Source organism: Plecotus auritus (assembly GCF_963455305.1).
Source record: "Plecotus auritus genome assembly, chromosome: 4".
In the NCBI taxonomy this organism is placed as follows: domain Eukaryota; kingdom Metazoa; phylum Chordata; class Mammalia; order Chiroptera; family Vespertilionidae; genus Plecotus; species Plecotus auritus.
The window spans coordinates 78,723,286-78,747,511 of NC_137775.1; the positions used below are offsets into that span (position 1 = coordinate 78,723,286).

A 24,226-nucleotide genomic window follows, 5' to 3' on the forward strand; every position below is an offset into this window, starting at 1 on the left:
AGGAGGAGGCAGGAATTTGCAAGTTTGAGACTACTCTTCTAATAGTAGACAGTAAAGGTGCATAGAATATTTAAAAAATGCCTGAAAGGATATCTGAGAAGAGTATCCACTTCTTCAAAATTTGCCTTTGGTTTTCAAGGGGGAAAAAAGTGGGCATTGGGGAAAAAAAAAGGAGACATATGTACTACTATTTGTAATACTTTAAACAATAAAGTAAAAAAAAAAAAAAAAAAAAAAAAAGGTGGGCAAAGCAAGGGTCCTATAGAAAGTCAAGGTGAGGAAATGACCAGCCCACTATGTTACTTGAGTGGGTAACTTAGGGAAAAGCTTTTCTCCTCTGACTTCTGTCAAGCTATTTTTTCTCCTGTCTGTTTTATGTTGTGGGAAAGTTTTGGTTGGGAAAATGTGCCCTTGGTTAAAACAAGTTTGATCTTTTCCCTGTCAGAGGAATTAAGCCTCAGGGAGAAATCTCCTGGCACCCAGACACTAGGACCTGTGCCTTTCCATTTGCTCATCAGTGCTCATGGGTGCGGCTGCGGCAAGTGGGTGCAGTGGTGGGTGCAGTGGTGGTGGTGGTGGGTGATGGTGGTGGTGGTGGTAGTGGTGGTGGTGATGGTGGTGATGGTGATGTGGTTTTGGTGGTGGTGGTGATGGTGATGTGGTGGTTTTGGTGGTGGTGGTAATGGTGATGATGGTGTGGTTTTGGTGGTGGTGGTGGTGGTGATGGTGGTGTGGTTTTGGTGGTGGTGGTGGTCGTTTTGGTGGTTTTGGTGGTGGTGGTGGTGGTGGTGGTGGCAGAGCCTTTCTGGTAGTGGACTTGGGTCACTTGGTGTGTGGCTTCTGAAGCCCAGTAGGGCATGCAGGGTGATCCGGTAACTAGCAGTTGCCCCACAAGCTGTGAACTAATTTAAATTTTAAAAGTTTAGGTGGGAGGTAGTCTTGTTATGAAATGAGCCTAGGTTGAATTTTTTCCATTGGTTCAGAGGAGCTGCCTTTGGTGTTCCCCACCCTTTTCTCTCTGCTGCTGACTCACTCCGTGACTGGCCTGTTGTGCTACAGGAGTGAAAAGTGTTGTGCTTGTGAATCGAATCACCTTGTAATTTCCATTGACTAGAGAAGTGTAGCCAAACAACCTGAAAAAACACTCTCAAACTCTTGGTTAAAATAAAAGAGACCACAACTGTATGAAAGGGGTTACTAAGAATTCTGTTGTACCTCAATTAAAATAAAAAGAATTCTAGGTCACTTTTCTTCATGGAAAAGGAAATTTGTTAGGTGAATTTTGGACCAGGTGTAAAGGCATATTTGGCTTTGCTCCTTGGAACACAGTGACAAATTCATGGTATCAGTCAGTACTTATCAATAAAGACTGATTATATTCAAGGTAAAAGGTATTAGAACATTCCATTGTACAGTAACATAGAGTCTAGTTCCAGAGAGAGGAGAGAACTCCCAAGTTCTTGTTTTTGTCATTGTATTGTCACCTTGAGCAGAATGAAGAATTACTCTGTACCTTTTTCTAATCTACAATATAGAGAACATTTATGCAGTTTATTTAATAAAGGGATTGTTTCCTCAATAGATGAGGACATTTTTCTTTTGCTGGAATTGATAGGGCAAGAAATTAAAGCACTTCATTTTCTATGTTCCTTCCCAAGTTCCTTGATTTTGGTGAATATGTGGGTACAATGAAAAGGGTATTAGAAACCTGGGTTAAACATTAGCTCTGTGGCCCCCTTGCTTAGAGAAATCTTGGTCCAGATTAAGTTCTTTTAAATTTATTTATTTATTTTTAATCAGTAAAATGAGGACGCTGATATGTAGATACAGTTGTAGGATTGTTGGGAGATGATGCAAAATTCTGTAGTGCATACCATGGTAACTTTGATATGACTTTGACATTCATTGTAGGTGCTCAGTGCATATTTGCTAATGAATTAAAAGTGAGTAGGAAGCCAAGAGTATTTGTTGAGGGCCTGCTGTAGCATATTTATACTATATCACTTAATGCTTATAGTAATTCTAGGTTGTAGGTACCTAGTAAGGTACCTGAAGATGGTGACTCTATTTTACAGATGAGGAAACTTGAGTTTAATGGGAGCAATCATTTTTCCAAGCTGAAATTGCTGGCTAGTGTTGTTGCCAGGATTTGAACCTGTGTTTGTATAGATTTCTTGTTCTGCTGACTCTTGTGTCTGTTCTCTATCCCTGTCATAGGCTACCTCCCATAACCTGCCATATCAGTCAGATCGTGAACTATGTCAACTATTTAAAGTGTGATGGTACCTAATTATTTGATGAACATATGTGGGCATGTATTATCTAAATAGGATGTTGGTTGGGATAGGAAAATACATAAAGGTAAGAGGAAATCTGATTCTTCAGAAACCAATAAGCCCTAAAATTTTGAAGAAACTTGAGCAATTATGTACATTCACTAGAATTTGTTTCTATTTTTATCTGAGCTACTGGAGATTTTTTGAGAGTATCTTGGATTAATTTGAACTTTAAAATGAATGGTTTAGACTTTAAACCTCAAATTATTGAAGGTATTCATAACAGATTATCTCATATATAAACAATGTGGAATATATGTTTATTTCATTTGTTTCATCCATTTGTGTAGTATCTGAACACATTGGGATATATTGTTTTAAAAAATACATATTTTTATTGATTTCAGAGAGGAAGGGAGAGGGAGAGAGAGATAGAAACATCAGTGATGACAGAGAATCATTGATCGGCTTCCTCCTGCACGCCCCATACTGGGGACCCAGGCTGCAACCTGGGCATGTTGCCCTGACCGGGAATGGAACTGTGACCTCCTGGTTATAGGTCCACGCTCAACCACTGAGCCATGCTGGCCGGGTCAACATTGGGATATATTCTTAAACAGACCTCTGATTCTGGAAAGAAAGACTAAGATTGAAAACTTTGTTTTAAAAATAATTTTTATTTTTCGATTACAATTGTTGTACAAGATAACATTAGTTTCAGGTGTACAATCCAATGATTAGACATTGATATAACTTACAAAGTGATCACCCTGATAAGTCTAGTACCCATCTGACATGTATAGTCATTACAATTATTATAATTATTTACTGTATTTCCTATGCTTACATTTCCCTGACTGTCCTGTAACTACCAATTTGTACTTCTTATCCCCTCATGTTTTCCACCCACTAGGCCACCTCTCTCTCATCTGGCAGCTGTAATGTTCTCTGTATCAATGAGTCTATTTTTGTTCTGGTTGCTTATTTTGTTCTTTTAGATTCCACATGTAAGGAAAATCATAAGATTGAAAACTTAAAAAAGTCGAATTTCTTTAAGTTAGTGCAGCACAGATAAAGGAATTGCAGAAACGGTCTGTGGCGGTGACTCAGAGCAGCAGCAGTTACACCAGTTGCAGTACTTACATGTTTTGGCAGCGTACCTGTAACGGGAAGGTTCTTTATGTTCACGTGCTTTGAGGATGCTTCTTGCTTTGAGGATGCTTCAAAGTAGATTAAAAGCAGTTTTAGGATTTTTTTTATTCGATTCTTGGCCAGTCGTGAGAAACAGATACTAGTATATTCCTCTTCTGAGCAGAACCCAGTACCTCTTTGTTCCCTGCCACCGATGCTGTTGATAGGCAGCCACACAGTCTCTGCACTGATCTGGTCATTCACTGAGGGAGGGAGGGTGGCCACGGGGAGTAGGGAGACAAAAAGCATCTGTGGGGAGAGATTTATGGCGTCTATTGTTCTACACCAAGCATGTCAAACTCGTGGCCCGCAGGCTGCATGCCTTGTTTATTTGGCCCGTGTTAGCCTTTGTGTTTGACATACTTATACCATCCATGCCTCAGCTTACTGAGCACATTCTATCCCTGTGCTGTTTCTGGATTCCTGACGATCAAGGGTAAAACCAGACTATGGTTTGTTCGGTGGCAATTAAACTTCAAATAAGGATACCCTCCAAGCAGGATATTTCTGAATATATTCTGTTATTGATTCTCCTTTCAGAGACTTTCTACACAGCCTCGTCCTTTTGTATCCCAGCCTGGGCAACCATCACCAGGTGTGCCTCCACCTCTTCTCCCAACCTCACGGTCTAGCTCCTCCTATCTCTCTCTTACCCCTCCTCCCTCACGTCTCCTCTACCCTCTGCCTTCCCTTCTGCAGCCAGCAGCCTAAGAGTGGGGGTATTCTGTCCTGTGTCTTAGTTTCCCCCCTGTATCTTCTATAGAGTACCCAAGTTTTGAATACGTAAAAGAATTTGCAACACTTTTATTCTCACAGTTATTAGTAATAGTAATCCACTGTGCCGGAAGCCAATTCCAGCATGTCATAATTGCAAGAGTTTCATCGGAAGGTTGATGGAACTTGGGGACTCAACAAGGGCTGAGTCACATATGTTATCGCCTGTTGGGAATGGCTAAAGGCATTTCCCCAAACCTGAAAAGGATGATTGCTGATGCCAGACAGCTCAGGGCATCTCAATCTACATGTTATTGCCTCCTGTTGGCCAAACATCTGAATAGCCTGAGGTAATTCCATCAATCTGACAATGGATTTGTGTATGAAACCCTGGCCTTTGATGTGTATATCTAACTCGCCTTAGGACAAATTGTGTTAATAAAAAGTAAGGGGTCCTGAGACGAGGAGAACTTAGTTCCTTTAGCTAATTCTTTCTCTGACTCCCCAATATGCCTTTCAGAATTATTTTTCATCTCTGGACTCTTATTTAATTTATGCACAGCGCCTTCTCCAGATTTCCTGAACACTTCTAGATGCTAGATCAAGACCACCGGCGATACCACTATGTGTGTGTGGGAGGTGGGGGGAAGGAGGGACACTTTCTTTCACTCTCCTAGGCTCTTCCAGGAGAAAATGGCCAAACTAATTACATAATGTACATATAGGAACCTGACATACACAGAGTCAGAGACCCCACATACATGAGAGGTTTAGAGACAGAAAGGTAAAATGAGATATAGAACATTTTGGGTTCAGGATGAGGGTAAGGCACTTTGGGGCTTCAGAGGGGAGGAAGGCTATTTTCAGGATGATGAGAAGAGCAGATGTTCAGTAGTTAGAAGTTTTCTCTGTCCTATGGATAGAACATAAAAAGTTATTTCTGGGAATAACTCTTTTTATGCGCAAGGCTCCTGATTTAGATTCTTTAAGGGAGAGGTAAGAGTTTCTTATGATCCCGCAGGATCTCAGTTGCCTTCAGCTTAAAATAATTCACATGCCAAAGGAACACATCTCCGGGAGGCTTTTTCTTGAAGCTCTTCAACACCAATACATCTTCTTTGTAAAAGATTCAAACAATCTGGAAAGATGCAGAATGAAATATGAGATATATCATACCAATCTCCTCTCCTTCTAGCTTCCACTCTCTTCTGATGAAACTGTTCTTCCTCAATTTGTTGTGCATCCTTTATATGTATTTATTATTTTGCACTTTTTCACTTAACTATATATCTTAGAATCTTTTTCACGGGATGGGTGAACTATAATTTATTCATCTAGCATCCTATTGACTGACATTTCAATAGTTTCAAATATTTTGTTACAGTAAACATCCTTGTCTGCTAATCAAATGTATGCAGATATTGCCTGCAAGCAGAATTGTGATTCAGAAAATATATGCATTTTAATTTGTAATGAATCTGCTAAGTTGCCCTCAGAAAAGCTTTTGACATTGTACACACATACCAGTATTGTATGCTTACATCATTTGTAACTGAGGAGGAGCTGTCTTTTCTTCTTATGGATTAATTGGAATTATTAATCTATTTTGGATATTGTATGTGTGTGTGTGTGTGTGTGTGTGTGTATATATATATATATATATATATATATATATATATATATATATCCAAAGACCATTTTCTTTCAGTCAGTTGTTTTCTTAAACTTCATTTACAGTATTTGCTATTACATCAGTTCCTTATCAAATATGTCACCCTTTATATTTTCAGTTTCTTTTGGGTTCTATAACATGTTTTGAAATAATCTCCCTATCCAACCCCTTTAAAAACATAGTGTCCTATAAATTTTTTCTAATGGTTTTATTTGTTTCTAAAAATGTCTCATTTCTAATATTGTATAATTTTCTCATGTTACTGCAGGTAGTTTAAATCTGAAGATTTTATTGTAACTTTATGTCTGGGATGCATTGTGAGTCCCATGGTCATCTTGAAATATTGTCCTTTTCTTGGCAGAGGATTAAGGGTTTCTGAAATTGTAAAGAGCTTCTTTATGAAGATTATAGTTTACATTTGTCAGTGTCTCCTTTTTAAATGTGAATTTTAACCATACTTAGTATTCAGCATAAAAGCTGCAGATTGATTATACTCTGATCAAGGAAGGACTGTAGCAGAAATCAATGACAATTTCATTTAGATTCAAATCCTACACAAAAGCAGAAGCTAAAAAAAAAACACACACATACATCAAGATTGGGAATTTAAAGTGATAAAGCCAGTAATAAGAAAGGGACAACCTTTTCTTATTAAAACCTTTTTATGCTGTCAGTTCTTGTAGAAGAGGAAGGGTTCAGTTTAAGAATTGACCCTCCTCTCAGGAAGAACTGAACCTTGAAAATGAAAGAAGAAAGCCTCTCTCAACCAAAGCTTTGTATCATGCAATAGCATAAGAACCTGCTGTTGCCAAAAGCAATGACAGTGTAGGCAGAGCAATACTTATTACTGGGAGATTAGCTATAGGCTTTGCAGTAATGACTAAGCTAAGAAATTACTGGGAGCCCTAACCGGTTTGGCTCAGTGGATAGAGCGTCGGCCTGTGGACTGAAGGGTTCCAAGGTTTGATTCCGGTCAAGGGCATGTGCCTTGGTTGCGGGCACATCTGCAGTGGGGGGTGTGCAGGAGGCAGCTTATCGATGTTTCTTTCTCATCGATGTTTCTGGCTCTCTATCCCTCTCCCTTCCTCTCTGTAAAAGGTCAATAAAATATATTTTAAAAAAAAAAAGCAATTACTGGGAAGTCACATTGGTATACTTTGACCTATGGAGTCTGAAAATGGTTTGCAAACTTTTTTTTTTTTTTTTTTTTTTTTTACAGTAAACATCCTTGTAAGCTAAGCAAATATATGCAAATATTTCCTGCAAATATTTAATGGCATGACCATAATGGAATTTTCTTAATAATCTTTTTTTTTTTTAACAAAACAGAAAGGGAGGAGGAGGAGGTCATAGCTAAGGCTCAGAGAAATGAACTATCTTCCTCTAGGTCTGTAGTTCCACTGAGGTGGGTTGACCAAAGTTGAATTAACTGGAAAATGAGCATTGGCTGTAGCTCTATACTCAGAAATAAACCGTAATGATGTTTGTACGGGAATATTGGTAAGATTTTTCAACTAGATTTTTTTTTTTTTTTATCTCCCGTTTCATCTACAATCTCCACTCCCGAGTGATATTTGCTGAGGCTGCTGTGGGTGTGGGTCATGTCAGACAGGCAAGGGAGTTGTTACTATAGGATAAGGGGCAGAGCCCCTAGGTGAGGAGTGAGCTGACTTGGGACTGGGCAGGGGCAGGCAGTGGTGAGGTCCAGCAGAAAGCATCTATTCTTACCCTGCTCCCTGGTAACCAACTACACATTGTTTATCACTTTCAGGAGTGGTTTTTTTCACCAATCCCAACTATTTCACCCAGCCAGTTTTCTTTCTTCTGTAACAACGGAAATCTTGTAGCTTTTCAAACCTTTGCTGCTTTTCCTGCATTGTACTACATGCTATTTCTGGGCAATGGTGGGGAGTTGACTGGATTCCCTTCTTCACTTTCCCCACATTATTTTTTTTCCACACAACTCCAACACCCCATACCTCATATTGTCTCCCTCCCTCCCTCCCTCCCTCCCTCCCTCCCTTCCTTCCTTCCTTCCTTCCTTGATAGAGCCTTTTGCAATGTATGTTTTTTAGTCATTTAAAATTCACATCTGATACTTATTAATAACAACATAGAAATCTCATGCTTGCCCTACTGTTAGTAGAGCATTGTGGTTCCCCTTCTTCCACTCTTTAGAATCACTGATCTGCAGAATTGAAATTCCACCTTTTGTGTATCCTCACCTTTGAAGATGCTGCCAAACTTCACTCTTTACTTTCTGTCAGAGCTTGTTTTTAAAAATTTAGCATTTTGTTTTCCAAGTATGAAATGATAATATTGAACATGCTTTTGCAAACTATGTACATTCTCTCTCCACCTCTTGCCTTGATTAGCAATCTGGGTAAGTTATTTAACCTCTAAAGTGCCTCAGTTTCTTTTTCTGTAAATGGGCATAATCTCCCAGGGTTGTTGTGAGGATAATGCAGTCTATGTCTATAGCTAAATAATACCTGGCACATAGTAAGTGCTCCCTAAATATTCGCTATCCTAATATATAAAGAGCCAGGTGCTGTCACGATCAAACAGACGACTGGTCACCATGAAGTGCATGGAGCACCTCTTAGTCCACCCCGCCCCCCCCTGCCCAGACCCCGAGCCGCTTGCCATGAAGCAGGAGGTGGTGGCAGGCGGGACTGGGGACTGTTGAGTGGCAGCGGTGGTGGTGGGCTGCTTCGCGGGGCGGCAGCAAGCTTAGTGGAGCAGTCACCGGGTGGCAGCGAGTTTCACGGAGCAGTCGTGGGGTCGGGGGGAGCTTTGCGGAGCAGTCACCTGGCAGCAGCGAGTTCCATGGAGCAGTCGAGGGATGGGGGAGCCTTGTGGAACAGTGGCGGGGCAGGGGGAGTTTTGCAGAGTGTCCAGCGGCGAGCTTCACGGAGCAGTGGCGGGGCAGGGGGAGCCTTGCGGAGCAGTTGTGGGGTGGGGGAGTTTCGTGGAGCAGTCGCAGGGCGGGGAGGAGTTTCGTGGAGCCTGGTGGGGAGGGAGGAGCCTCACGGAGCAGTGGCAGGTGGGGGGAGCCTCGCGGAGCAGTCAAGGGGCCGCGAGCATCACAGAGTGTCCTGGGGCGGGGAGCTTCACGTAGCATTGCAGGGCGGCAGAGGCAGTGACGGAGGCCAGGCTAGGCCTGGGGACCCTAACCGCGCACGATTTTGTGTGCGCTGGGCCTCTAGTTAATATTATAATCCTCTTCCATTGAAATAGGTGGGTTCAAGCTTTTCTGTAGTGGAGGCAAGGGCTCTAAAACAAAATCCATTAGAAAGAGAGAGAAAGGAAGTGAAGGGGTACTGACAAAGCAAATACATACTTTCAACTTCTCAGCAGAAGTTGATACAATTTTTTTTTCTTTTATAATATACTAGAGGCCCGGTGCACAAAATTCGTGCATGGGGCGGGGGTCCCTCAGTCCAGCCTGCACCCTGTCGCAATCCGGGACCCTTCGGGGGATGTCTGACTGCCTGTTTAGGCCTGATCCCCCTAACTGCTCGCCTGCCTGCTCACCTGCCTACCTCATCACCCCTAACCACTCGCCTGCCTGCCTGATCACCCCTAACCATTCACCTGCCTGCCTGATTGCCCCTAACCACTCTCCTGCCTGCCTGATTGCCCCTAACCACTCTCCTGCCTGCCTGATCTCCCCTAACCACTTGCCTGCCTGCCTGATTGCCCCTAACCTCCTCTGCCTGCCTGCCTCATTGCCCTTAACCACTCGCCTGCCTGCCTGATCACCCCTAACCATTCGCCTGCCTGCCTGGTTGCCCCTAACCACTTGCCTGCCTGCCTGATCGCCCCTAACTGCTCACCTCCCTGTTACTTGCCTGCCTGCCTGATCACCCCTAACCACTCTGCCTTCCTGCCTAATCACCCCTAACCACTTGCCTGCCTGCCCGATCACCCTTAACCACTCGCCTGCCTGCCTGATCACCCCTAACTGCCTCTGCCTTGGCCCCCGCTGCCATGGCTTTGTCCGGAAGGTTGTTCAGCTGTCCAGTCTAATTAGCGTATTATGCTTTTATTATTATAGATTTACAATCGAGTTAGAAGTCATATATGGATGCTTCAAAACATATTTGCAGTGATTAATCTAGCAGTTACTGTTTGTAGTTTCTGTTTAGGCAGGTCTGTTTGTTTGATGTTTCAGACAAACATAGGAGTGTTGAAGATACTTGGTCTGTTGCTTCTTTGGAATAAGGGTTCTCATTTTAAACATTTTTTCATTCATGCTCAGAAGTGAAGTCCTTACAAGTTAGAGACTCCTTGTTTTCCCTACATTATTAGATTAGGGGTTCTAATGTTTGATGACAGAGAACAGAAGTGGGTTTTGGAAATCAGTTTTAAGATCCCACTTAGGCTGTGGAATCTTAGGCTAGATTCTTAATCTCTTGAAACCTTGGTTTTTACATCTTTAAGATGAAGATGTACCATCCAACTCTAAGAAGTATTGAGATTCAAGTAAAACTGCAGGATGTCCCCCTAAAATGTATACACACTTATTTTACATGATTAAAGAAACATCAATTGAGTTATCAGCTGTTAAAGTATGTATACATTTTTTGGGGGGACACCTGTGTATGTGAAATATACGTCAAGGAATACTTGGTAGTGGTATTCCCTGAAGGATATGTGTTTGGATTATAAATTGAGCTTTCCAAATCACCTCCAACAGGCATATTAGGAATTGTTAAACAAGTTAGGCTGGCTGCTGTTTTTGTTCCAGGGGAATTCTGCCTGGGGTGTTAGAGAATGTGATGAGCTGGTTCAGCGGAGAAATATAACAACCTATTGTTTTGCCTCGTTGCCAAGAAAGTTAGAGAATCAGAACTCTCTTTTTAAGGGACTTGGTATGAATGTCTTTAAGATTAAAAGGAGAACTAGCTAATTTAGTTTCTTTTTAGTAATCCTGCATGTGTCCCCTACTCAAAAATGAAGGAGGCTGGCTTTGCTAATGTTTGTTTAAAAGGGGGAGTCGACAAGTTTTCAGCTGGCAAGTGGGAGTGTCTAGTCCGTGTTTTCCTTTCTGCATAGATAGTTAACAGGACTCGGGCACGTCGGAGTTTGTACGGAGAGAGTGTAGGGACCTGTTGGACCAATTCCTTGCAGAATGATGGGGCAGCTCATGAGACATGACCAAGACTGGAACGCAGAGCTGGTGGGGCTGATGTGCTGTATGGGTCAGTAGTCTCCCTTGCAATGTCACTTGCATGTTTTCAGCTCCCAGGAAGGACAGCCAGCCGCGTTGTCAGTGTTAGTTTGCACGGTGCGACATCAGCAGGCTGTGGGTCACCTTTCAGAAACCTGAACAGGCTCCCGAGAGAGAATTTCCCTCCCTCTTGTTGTGCATAGCATATGCCTTTAAATAATCTCAATGCTATGTATGTGATGTGATACTAAGGATTGGATTTTACTGAAAACCAGTCGGTGTAAGTTGTAAAATAATGCTCTTTTTGTACATCTGTTTTCCTCAAATTCTGTTATTCATTGCATTCTGTGTTATTACATATTTTCAGCCACGTTGTACTATATTTTCATTTAAAACGTAGTCTGTAAATGAAATAATTTTCCAATAGAGGAATATTTTAAAACTTTATCCAGAAAAATAACTGGGTAGTCTATAAAACCAGTTGAATTGGTTTAAATCTCAGGAATAATTTCCCCTTTTTGTTGTCATAGCAACATTGCCATAAATATAAATCTCAGCGTTAGACAACCCTCACTGAAATGAAATAAAGAACCATTATGAGGCTGGTAATTGGGAAATTAGATGGTGCGATCTGGAATACTCCCTTTTGGAGTAATGCATATGGAAAGTGGTAAATCACAGTCTCCCCAGGCTAAAAATTATTCTCTGATTATAAGTTGCTTTCCTGAAGAAAGTTGAGGCCCTCAAAGTCCACATTAACTCTTTCCTCATTGTGGTAGCATTTTGGGAGCCTAGTGTTAAAGAGCTTCCCTTGGTATACTTGAAATGGACCGATCAAGGTTTACCATGGTTAAAAAGAGCAGATTTGGATTGTTACTGTTAGAAAACAGTATCAGAATTTATGAATTATGTGTGTTATTTAGTTAGCTTTGGTACTTTACTCATGAACTTTAGTTGTAGATCACAATCCTAAAATATTATATTAGTATTAACCTCTCAAATATTTAACACCCGTCTAACATTTTAAGCATAGTTTTGAGTTTCTGTCAATAACCACTACAGGCAAAACCTCAGTGATCAAAGTAACCTCTTTAGAGTTAATTATTTAAGTGAATGTCTCAACCAGTACTTGGAGGTAAAGTATTTGATTAAATCAGCTTTCTCACTGTACCTCATGGGTAAGAAATTAATGAATAAGTGATTGTTCTTTAGAACATATGTTCTTCTTCTTCATGTTCCTTAAAATATAGGACCAGTTTTAATTTATTTTTATGTTTATTTTTAACTAATCACAATTTATGGACTTTATTTGGATTTTAATTAAACAAATGAACTGTTGAAAAAAATTTAAATAATTGGAATAATGTGAATACTTGCTTGGGTTATTGATAATAATGAAGAATTATTGTTAAATTTTTTAATGAGGACCAGTTTTTATTAGAAAAAAACAGATTTCATTAACTGTTATATACCAAGAGGACAGGATTTTATATAATACACATACAACATATTAAATTTAATGGGAAGAAAACATTGTTAGAATTCATATTATTATGTTATGATTCAATAAATTAATAAACTTGATGTGAAAGCTTTCTATTCTTTACTATAAGGATTTTAAATTAATTATACATTTTAATGCGTTTTTTTTTCTTGATTATTTTACATTAGGATCCTAGATTATTATTGGGTGGGAATAATATGGATATTGCCTAGGAAGTAATCTTTATTTTGTCCATTCTGTTTTCTTTGTGCTGGAGGCTTAGAAATGCTGAAAATGTGATATGAGTAGTAGACTTTGGCACAGAAGTCCCATTGTTTGCATTTACTTGTCCAAAGTTCACTTCACACAGCAGGGCCACATTCCTCAGCACCCAGTCTGTGATTGAGATTGAAGTGTGTTCAGCACTTCCATTCGAAGGATGACAGTATCTTGGGGTAATGGAAGCAACTCTGGAGGGAATCTCAATGCTTGGGTTCTCACTAGGGCTCTTTTAATCTCAAATTATTAAACCAGGGTTTTCTTTTTCTTTCTCTCTTTTTTTTTTAATTGGGGAGAGAGAGAGAGAGAGAGAGAGAGAGAGAGAGAGAGAGAGAGAGAGAGAGAGAGAAAGAGAGAGAGAAAGAGAGAGAGAGAGAGAGAGAGAGAGAGAGAGAGAAAGAGAGAAACATCTATCAGTTGCCTCCCACATGTACCCCGACTGGGGATCAAACCCACAACCCGGGTATTTTCCCTGACTGGGATCGAACCTGCCACCTCCTTCGTACAGGACAACACTCCAACCAACTGAGCCACACTGGCCAGGGCAAACGAGGGTTTCTTTCTGATGGAGAACACTGCACATGGTCGGCTTCTGACTTACTACTCTACTTCCTTTCCTGTAAGCCCCAGCTGACTGCCCTGGACAGGGTTGGTCTTTCTCTCATTTGCGCTTGCTTGCATGGTGAGTGCCACAGCCTTTGTGCAGTTGGCATGCTTACCACACTGCCTTCTTTCAGGTGCCCTCTCGGTGATGAGCTGCAGAGAGCAAGGACCTGTGCCCTGGCTAGCCATGTGGTCTCCGTACCTCTGTGGCCCTGGGCTCATCGAAGGACTTGATAGATGCTGGAATGAATGACTGGGTGAACGAGGGAAGTATAGAATCTGCATTTTGTCACTAAGGAGGACTAGTAGATTGCTTCCCTTTGTTCTTGCCCTAGATACTAATGAATACTTTATTTTTATTCCGAATGCATTAGCAATAGCAAGGCTGAAAGACATTTAAGGCACCATATTTTGCTTTAAGAGATACAGTGGTGTATCTACTGTATGTTATATAAATGATTACACATTGTTATTTTGGTTTGGATTGTCCTTTTTGAAACATAACTCACATTGTGATATTTATTTGTTGAGTGCATAAAAACATTATAATATCTACTATGAGGTAGACAAAGATGAATGAGGTGTGGATGATGCCCCAAAGGGGGCCAACAGATGAATAATAAATATTTTGTGGGTGATAATGTTGGTTATTAATGATTAATATTATTGATCTTGGCAGAGTAGTTACAAGCAAAGTGTCTGGGGATTTTACATTGGGAATCAGACAAATTTAACAATTTTAGCATACATTCTGGGCGTTTATATTCAGATCCAGCAAGCCTCTGTCTTCTAGGTCTGCTTTCTGCAAACTCTTCTCCAATTTTTTAACGCCCAGTGTTAATTAAGTCAAAAAGTAAACTAGATGTTTGGGGCACTGAGAATTTTGTTATGGACAGACCAAAGGATAGGATATGCTTATGTGTCTTTGATGTTGTTTCTCCCTGATGATGGCAGGAAACAGAAAGGGTTTGAAGGAGGTACTTTGGAGAATAAGTGCTTATGAAGTACAAACTAGGTTATTTGATCCCTTTTCCTGCCCTTTCATGTTGGTATTAAAGTGTAGGAGAACTCAGTAATATGCCATCATTGAGTAGCTTGGCAGAAAATTGAATCTGAACAAACCATTGAATTGCTTTACTAAAATTCATTTAACCATTTTCTTATCACTGAGCACATATTTTTTGCAGAGCTTTTCTTTTGCTATTGTAAACACTAGGATTTATATTCTTATGGATACATTTTGCACACAACCAAATTTTAGAAGTAGACTTTCGGGGAAAGAGTGTATATATTTTTAAGGCTTTTGATATTTAGTGGCAAATTGCTCTAGAGCAGGGATGTCCAGTAGAAATTTCTGTGATGCGGGAACATCCTATATCTGTACTGTCCAATATCTTATGCCAATTTTGGTGTAAACTTAAATAGCCAAATGTGACTGGTGGTTATAGTATTGAGTACTGTCTAAAAGATTTAAACCAAATTACTTTTCCATAAGCGATATATATGTGTGTGTCTTTTCCCTGTTTCCTTGTCAACATCAATATTTTTTAAATTAAAATCTTGACAATTATATAGGTTAGATAGCTTGATTGTGTTATTTTATATTACTACTATTATTTGCTAGAGAGGTTGAGTACCTGTGGGCATTAATTTTTTCAATGGATTACATATCTGTCTGTATTAAGAAGTTCATCTCTTTACTTCTTTTTTTGGTATTAATATAATATTAGTAACCTTTGTCTTACCGATATATTTCCCAACTGATTTATTTTTATATTTAAATTATTATAAAGTACATACATACTTTTAATAAATAGGACAAATGTTTTAAAGAAACTTTAGTTTCATTAAAATAGTTTAAGAAGGTTCATGGATAAAGAATGAGAAGGAGCCCTAACTGGTTTGGCTCAGTGGATAGAGCGTCGGCCTGTGGACTGGAAGGTCCCAGGTTCGATTCCGGTCAAGGGCACGTACCTTGGTTGTGGGCACATCCCCAGTAGAAGGTGTGCAGGAGGCAGCTGATCGATGTTTCTCACTCATCGATGTTTCTATCTATCCATCCCTCTCCCCTTCTCTCTGTAAAAAAACCCAATAAAAAATATATAAAAGAATGAGAAGGAAAAGAGGTGAAGAGAGCCCTAGGGAAAGGACCGAGAATGTCTGGACTGTGGTGAGAGAGGAAAGACCACCAATGAAAGAGAGAGGTGTCCCCAGACGCAGAGAGGAGGAAGGAAGGAAACAAAGTAGGGGATTGCCTCCTTAGATGCAGGGAGGAAGAAAGTAGTGTAGCGCTGAATGTTCACTCTAGACGTTGGAAGAGTAAGATTCTCTTTTGAAATACTAACTTGATGAACCGGAACATTCCAATACTCTTTCTCCTTCAATCATCAGAAGCCGTCTCTCATGGTCTGTGCATCCTGGCTGTAGCAGCCACAGTGCAGTATCCCTCTCTGTAGTAAGGATCTAGGTGGGGTGTATTTTTTTTTTTTATCAGACAATTCAAAATGGGGCATCTAGGAAAGAAGCAGCATGGTTAGTAATTAAACCAGAGGACCAGAATGTAAGTCCTGTCTTTTATTACAATTTAAACCATTTGCTGAATAATGGACAGTTCTTTTAACTTCTCTGAGTCTTGGTTTCCTTTTCGAAAATGGGAATGAAACTGCCTACCCCTCTCTCATATGAATGTGAAGATCCACTGGGATGTAACACATGGTAAAACACTTTGGGTAATTCAGTGCAAGGACTTACCTCAAGGTGTAAAGCTTAGATTAGACATCTTGGTGGTGGTGGTGGTGGTGACTGGGGCTTATGCTCCAGAATGCAGAGGACATTTGTTTAAAGGAGTAATGTTGGCAATTACAGCTCTGGGAAGAGACCAGTCTGATAGAACATAGCTCTTTAACACTTTCTTACAGACAGCCTGCAGTTGCCTGAATTCAACAAGAAAATTCAAATGCACTAAACCGTTCTTTTTTGAATATCTTATTTTTGTTTCTATGCTTGATCACAGTTAAAGTCTATTCATGGATTTTACCAACCTTGTTTTATGTCTTTTTCCCCCCTTGCAGATGAACGGGACAAAGTACAAAAGAAAACGTTTACAAAATGGATAAATCAGCATCTCATGAAGGTCAGTTTCTGTTTCTTTCACGTCGTGGAATTGTTTTGCATGCTTTACTGTGCAGTAACTGATTGGATAACTCTGAATCACAGCTTAACAGTTTAAATTCTAGAGCAGGTCACATGCATTTCAGGCATCTGTAATTATTCGATGTGTGGCCTGTGGGTGATGATGGAGGTGTACCCAGTGATTACAGTGCATTCTGTGATGTTAGGATAACCTATTATTGGACTCTAAAAAATCTCAGCTGCCTAAGAAATACGTCAATATTTATATGTTAGGGCATGGAAAAGCTGCAATTCTCAGTAAGATTTTTTTTTCCCCTCCACCAAGATTCAAACCAAGTTGTGGCATCAGATTTATGTGAATGCCAGAGGGTTAGATGAGAATAAAGGTGTATTATAGAGACAAAAGTCCAGACTCATTTTATATCTTGTACTTCATATGACCCAGAAATTGGTATTTGCATACATACATTTCTCTGTCTGTGAAGCAGTTAATAATTACAGTTCTTAAAATAATATTTATTTGTGTGCCATGGCTCATATGATATAAGCTCTCCAGAAAAATACAGATGTTCACAAAATTTGCGTACAATTTCATGGAGCTACTGGATCCCACTGCAGCGCTTCCGTAAGTCTCAGCTGAAGAATCCAGAGGACGTCACAGTTAACTATTAGTCACTTTCTCCCCCATTTTACGGACAGTGGCAAATTGGAAGTAGGTAATGTTTTAAGTCTGTTGTTTGGGACTTGGGAAGAGTTTTCTCACATAGAAACATTATTTAAAATGTGCTTATATTATTAAGCGATTCTGCAAGTCCTACTGGAACCATCATGTAGCATAGGAGTGGTCCCAATAATGTAATAGCAGCCGATGACCTTCTATAAAAGCGGTTCTCATTCCAGGGGGCAGATCAGAATTACCTGCGAGGTGTTCTAGGTCTCCCCCTTTCCCACCCATTGACAAAAATCCTTTTCCAATATTCCAATACGTCCTTCGGGGAGGCCAGGTCACCCCCTCCCTCATGAAGAATCACTTCTGCAGGGAGGGGCTGTTACTGCAGGGCGCTGAATCCTCTGGCGTGGTGGCAAGAGATAAAAGGTTAAGATCCTCAGCTTTTGTGAGGAAATATACTGCGAGTTCTAATGAAGGATGCCAGCCGATTACCTCCTCTCTCCCAGGCTTTGTCTCATCTTACATGTACCATGCACTTAATGTGAATGGGACTTTTCCACAGGGTAGGGCAGAGACGGGCCGATGTGAGCGTGGGGTTGGATGGGGACCTTTGGAGCTGAAGGCTCTGACAGGATTTTCCCATTTCTGAGGTGCACCTAAGGGAAGCAGGGTTTTTTTTTTTTTTTTTTTTTAATATATTTTATTGATATTTCACAGAGAGGAAGAGAGAGGGATAGAGAGCTAGAAACATCGATGAGAGAGAAGCATCGATCAGCTGCCTCCTGCACACCTCCCACTGGGGATGTGCCCGCAACCAAGGTACATGCCCTTGACCGGAATCGAACCCGGGACCCTTCAGTCCGCAGGCCGACGCTCTATCCACTGAGCCAAACCGGTTTCGGCGGGAAGCAGGGTTTTTGATGAAGAGGTGCCCCTGTGGTGGCTCGGTATCTGGGGGTGAGGGTGTCACAGAGGGTTGCCCATGTCATCTGGGGCGTAACTGTTATGGTTCCAGGTTGTGACTTGAACTGTATGGTTCAAGTCATAAATGAGTGGATTTGTGGAGACTAGAGAGAACTAGAAGCACAAGTGAGGATGACTCCCACGGGAACTGCAGCGCTGGCATTCTATAGTTACCTATTGGGGTTCTGCTATGTGCCCAGCATGTGGAACTAGACCAGTCTTATGGGTATTTCATGAATTGGATGATTGAGCATAAGGAGACTGCCTTTGCTGTAAATGTCAGAACAGTAGTTGAGCTGTTTGTGCACAAAAGCCGTGTTGCTCACTCCTAGGGCCCATCATAGTGCTGGCAAGAGTATTCTTGTTGTGCGTATACATGGAACCATTTAGTCATTCTGACAATCCTCCAAGGTGTTTAATTTAGTAAGTAACACATAACCTTCAGACTCAGGCCGCAAAGTTTGGCAGCTTTGGGTCCTCAGTTGTCATTTTACTTAGATTCACACTTGGAGGGCATCTTCCAAATCCTCCTGTTCGCGGCCCCTATTTAATAGCAGGGGAACCTCGCCACAGCGGCTCACTGGTAGAACTGCCCTAGTAGTCAGGACACGAGAGCATGGGTGGAAGCAGGGACTGCGCCGTGTTTGATTTCTCTGTAACTGTGGGATGTTGCAGGTCTGCCAGCAGGCTCCCCCTGGTTAAGGAGCTTGTGTTGACTTTTCTCTGCCTCAGAGTTTCAACTATTCGCTTTTTAATCACCATGACTTAGGAAATTATGATTTATGCAGCTGTAAATAGCACACATCCAGTGCCTAGGGGCTGAATCTGGCATGGTGGATTTTAAAGGATTCTATGACCGAGAAAAGTAAATATTATGGGGTTTTAAATGATTGCTTAAGTTACTCTTATGTCCATATGGGTAAACATTCGTTCCTTAAAATATACACTGTATTGGTTAGGGTTTTTTAATATAGATTTTCTCCAGAAAAAGTTAATGTAGCCTTATTTTTAAATTTATCAGAGCTAAAATTACATTTGTTTAAACCGAACAGATTGCTTAATTAAAACTTAGGATTGTTGATGAGCAGAAGTCTTTGGCTTTTTTCCAAAGGTATTTAAATTTGAGTGTTCTGGTATTTCAATTGTATGACTAAGCCTGTCCTTAAACTGGTTGTTCTGACAAGAATGCTTTCCTTTTGATTCGTCATTCTGCAGAGTCCTTTTAAGAATAAAGCAGAGTTAATGCATTCAGGTCTGCTGCCTACACAAGTCTCTTCACACACTGAGTAGACCTATTGTTTACCTCGCAATTTATGGTTGCTAGGTAAACCATTGGTGTCAGTAACATTATGTAAGATTCTTTAACATAATTTTAATTATTGTACTGAAACATGAGCTGGTTGTTTTTAAAAATACCTGTGACTTTGGTAAGCTAAATTTTACCCAGAGAAATGTTCTAAAATGTAACATTGATAACATTATTTTATTATGTACAATATTAGTTTATACCCATTCTACTTTATAAAATAGAGGGTCTTATATAACTATTTAGTTTTAATTACTGGTCACATGCAATTCTGTCTTGTCTAGAAATTTGTAAGGCAGCAGTATAAGAGATGGCACCTAAGATTTAAATTTAAGTACCTATGATTTAGCTTTTGCGTTGTTCTCAGAAAAAAAAAAAAAAAAGGGAAGGAAACCCTTTGTTTTTGGAAACACTTTAAAGATCAGAAGATTCCTTTTTAATTGTTTACTTGGACCCAGAATTAAAACTTGAGCCATGACCTAGAGGCTCTATACAAAAGGAATAATTTAATGTGATAAGTGATTTTTAGGAGAAGATTAGAATCTGAAGAAGTCCATATAATGGTCTTTTCTTGGTTGGACCGTCTAACTGGCTATTGATAATGGAAGTTCAACGTTGGACCGTCTAACTGGCAATTGATAATGAAAGTTCAATGTGAAGGAGGATCCAAGATGGCGGCATAGGTAAACACCTAAACTGCTGCCTCACACAACAACTTCAAAACTACAACTAAAAGACAAAACGTCTATCACCCAGAACCATGGGAAAGCTGGCTGAGTGGAAGTTCTACAACTAGAAGGAAAGAGAAAACAGCATTGAGAGGTGCACAAGCGCTGAAAAGCTGAGGTACGGAGGCACGCGAATCGGGCTGGCGACGGGCGACTGGGAGAGTTGCTTTTTTCAACCCGAAGGGAGACAAGCTCCCGATTACTCCGAACTCCAGTTTCTGGGGAGACATGGGGGACCCAAACTCCTACGGGGAGAAGCTGGACTGTCTACCATCCAGTTGGAAAGTGAGGGAGGCTTGCTTGCAGGGCTGCGCGCAGGAATAATTGTTTACTGTGCTGGGGTGCGGGGCGCGGGGACGTGGTCGGAGACGCAGAGCCGGCTAGCTGGCAGCCATCACTGTTTGCCATGCCCTAGCCTAGTGACGCCCTGAGACCCCACCCTGCACAATCTACAAACCCACCCAAGCTCCAAGCAGCGGCTTTAGCATATGAATGGCCTGCCCTATCACAGCTTAACCTAACAAACTGCAGCTCTGGTCATACAGCTCCAAAACCTCCAAACCCCAAGCAAAGAGGAGAAAACTGTAGTTCTTGCTGTAGCTCCTGCTGGATGGCCTCAGATAGTAGCTGACCTGCACCCCATTGGAGATCCAGAAGCCAGTGTACCTAGTGGTCAGTGTGAGACACCAGATTTCAACTCCTTACATCCATAAGTGACACATTCAAGAGGCAGACTCAGTGAGCACCAAAGCCCCACTGAAATAAGTCCTGCACCATAAGCGTGTCTCCAGCACAGCAGTTCTTCCATTATAGACACAGCGGGTCCTCACAGCCAATTGGCCTGAAGGTCAATTCCTCCCAGTATACCAACAGCAATCAAGGCTTAACTACACCAAGACTTTGCACTCAGCCCACAAAGGGGGGTAGCAAGAGCGTCCACTTTAGGTGATTGGGGAGGCTGAGCTACTGGCCCATATAGGTCACCTACCACACAAAGCCACTCCATCAACACAGGGAAGCAGCAAAATGCGGAGACAAAGAAACATGTCATGAATGAACGAAATGGAGGAAAGCAAACTACTGGACGACATAGAGTTCAGAACCACATTTATAAGGTTACTCAAGAATCTTCTAAAAACCGCCGAGAAACTTGATGAGACCTCTGAGGAGCTTAGTGAGACCTTCAAGGACCTTAATGAGAATGCCAAAAAAATGGAAAAGGACCAGTCAGAAATTAAGCATACACTGTTTAAAATAAAGAATATACAGAAACTCAACTGTAGATCAACGTACCCCAAGAATCAAACCAAAGATCTGAAATATGAGAAAACAAAAAACACCCAACCAGAAAAACAAAAAGAAAAAAGAATCCAAAAATACGAAGATAATGTAAGGAGCCTCTGGGACAACTTTAAGCATACCAACATCCGAATTTTTGGGGTGCTAGAAGAAGAGAGAGAGCAAAATATTGAAAACTTATTAGAAGAAATATTGACAGAAAACTTTCCCTACCTGGTGAAAGAAATAGACTTACAAGTTCAGGAAGCGCACAGAACCCGTACAAGAGGAATCCAAAGAGGACCACACCAAGACACATCATAATTAAAATGCCAAGGGCAAAAGACAAAGAGAGAATCTTGAAAGCAGCAAGAGAAAAACAGTTAGTTACCTACAAGGGAGCACCCATACGACTGTCAGCTGATTTCTCGGCAGAAACTATGCAGGCCAGAAGGGAGTGGCAAGAAATATTCAAAGTGATGTACAGCAAGAACCTACAACCAAGATTACTCTACTCAGCAAAGCTATCATTCAGAGTTGAAGGTCAGATAAAGAACTTCACAGACAAGAAAAAGCTAAAGGAGTTCATCACCACCAAACCAGGATTACATGAAATGCTGAAGGGTATTCTTTAAGAAGAGGAAGAAGAAGAAAAAGGTAAAGATAAAAATTATGAACAACAAAATGACGTCAAATACATACCTACCAACAAGTGAATCTAAAAATCAAATACAGAATGGACTGGTGAATATAATAGAATCAGGGACATAGAAAGGGAGTGGACTGACAATTCTCAGGGGGAAGTGGGTGTGAGGGGTGCGGGAAGAGATTGGACAAAAATCTTATACCTATGGATGAAGACAGTGGCGGGGGGTAAGGGCATGGGGTGGGGTGGGGAATCAGGTGGAGGGGAGCTATGGGGGAAAAAAAAGAGAAACACCTGTAATAATCTGAACAATAAAGTTTTATTTTAAAAAAAGAAAAAAAAGAAAGTTCAATGTGAGAAACATTCAAGCCTATAGAGAATTTTTGAGATAATTTGAGCCAAACTGTCAACAATTTGCCGGAAAGCAAAATCTCAGAGGGTTGAGATAATGCTCTGGAGAATGGCAGTTTTGCACCTTATTTTATAAATTACAATCAAAGGAGGAGACTAAGTGGGTTACATGAAATCCATTGGTGACAGGTTAGGGAGGCGGGAGAAAGCAAAGCGGGGAAACCTCTGGGAGTGGATAAAAAGTAAAATGATAGACACATGCTTCTTTTACACAGGTGGGTATGGGATAGTTAACTGTCAATGATTAACTCAACAACGAGTTGATTTGTGGTCTCCGCAGAGCAGTGCTTGTGCTTTGAGGGGTCTGGGAAAAAGAAAGCTACTTTGACATTCCAACGATACGTTATCGTAGATGCAAAAAGACAAGAGATAGACTCAGTTTAGGTCAAGGTTGACCTTTGTCAGGGAAGAAATTGGCCTAGGACATGACTACCCACCATAAACTGCTTATAGTTAAAATTTTTAAATTTCAGACCACCCTTTGTGGTTATTTTAGGTCTCTGAGTTTGTACGACTGCCACGAAGGCCTCCCCTGTGCTTGTCAGGTTCAGGATGTGGCCCCTTTTCATCTATAGAAGTGTATTCTTCAGCACTGGTTAGCTATATTGTAAATTTATTCCTTAACATTGTGTAATAGGATATTTGGTCTGAATTTTTAAATTTATTTTATTGATACCTAAATGCATTTGGAGAGAAAGAGGCCCTGGGTTCCAATATTGAACCACCTCCTGCTTGTTAGTAATCTGCTTGGTTACCACACGGGAAACACCCAACTATCAGATTTTTTCTCTGTTCCATCATATCCTTGGAAAGCTTAATTTACTCATGGCAGAGATATCCTTTGCCCGCACTGAGAAGTCAATGACTTCATGGCTCCTCCGAACCAGTCACACTCTTCTTTTTTGACTTGGTATCTGGAAGGAAATGTAAATCCCCAGGCTGAGAACACAGTGATAACTTTTAGGGAATACAAAAAAGCTCTATTTGTTATCGAGTAATTTTACATCTGTGGGCACCGATGAAATAGGATTTCTGAAGCACTGGCTTTGTAAAGGGCTAATGCAGTGGTCGGCAAACTGCGGCTCGCGAGCCACATGCGGCTCTTTGGCCCCTTGAGTGTGGCTCTTCCACAAAATACCACGTGCGGGCGCGCACATACAGTGCGATTGAAACTTTGTGGCCCATGCCCAGAAGTCGGTTTTCGGTTTAAAAAAAAAATTTCAATAGTTGTACTGTTGATATTTGGCTTTGTCGACTAATGAGTTTGCCGACCACTGGAAAACGACCTTTTCTGAGAAGTAGAATGCAGTGTTTTGGTTCTTAAGATCTGCAAATAAGATATATTTTAAAGACTTTAGACTTACATGAGGGGTTCTTAAGCTTCAGCTACATCAGATTCACTCGGAGGGCTTGTTAAAATAACGTATATGCATATATGCACAAACAGTGGACATAGACAGCAGTGTGGGGAAAGGCCTGGGGTGGGGTGGGCGTTGGGTGGAAGGAGGCAAAGGGAGAAGAAATGAGGGACATCTGTAATACTGTCAACAATAAAAAAAATAATAATTAAGAAAACCTTACTTTAAATTTTAAAGACTTGAAGTCAATTAAAATGCTGATGCTGCTGAACGGGGCCACGTCTATAGAACCCCTGACATAGGTAAATGGATAAATATTATAATTAATCATCAGTTCCAT

General features: G+C 40.9%; 1 protein-coding gene across 12 annotated transcripts in view; it reads left to right on the forward strand.

Annotated features, from left to right (window-relative positions):
• The window catches only part of DST (dystonin), a 458,265-nt gene that overhangs the window by 173,042 nt on the left and 260,997 nt on the right, over positions 1–24,226 (forward strand). For all 12 annotated transcript variants that reach the window (XM_080664697.1, XM_080664701.1, XM_080664693.1 and 9 more), the window contains one exon: positions 16,466–16,527. In XM_080664697.1, coding sequence (XP_080520823.1) covers positions 16,466–16,527 — 62 coding nt within the window. The remainder of the gene's footprint in view (positions 1–16,465; positions 16,528–24,226) is intronic.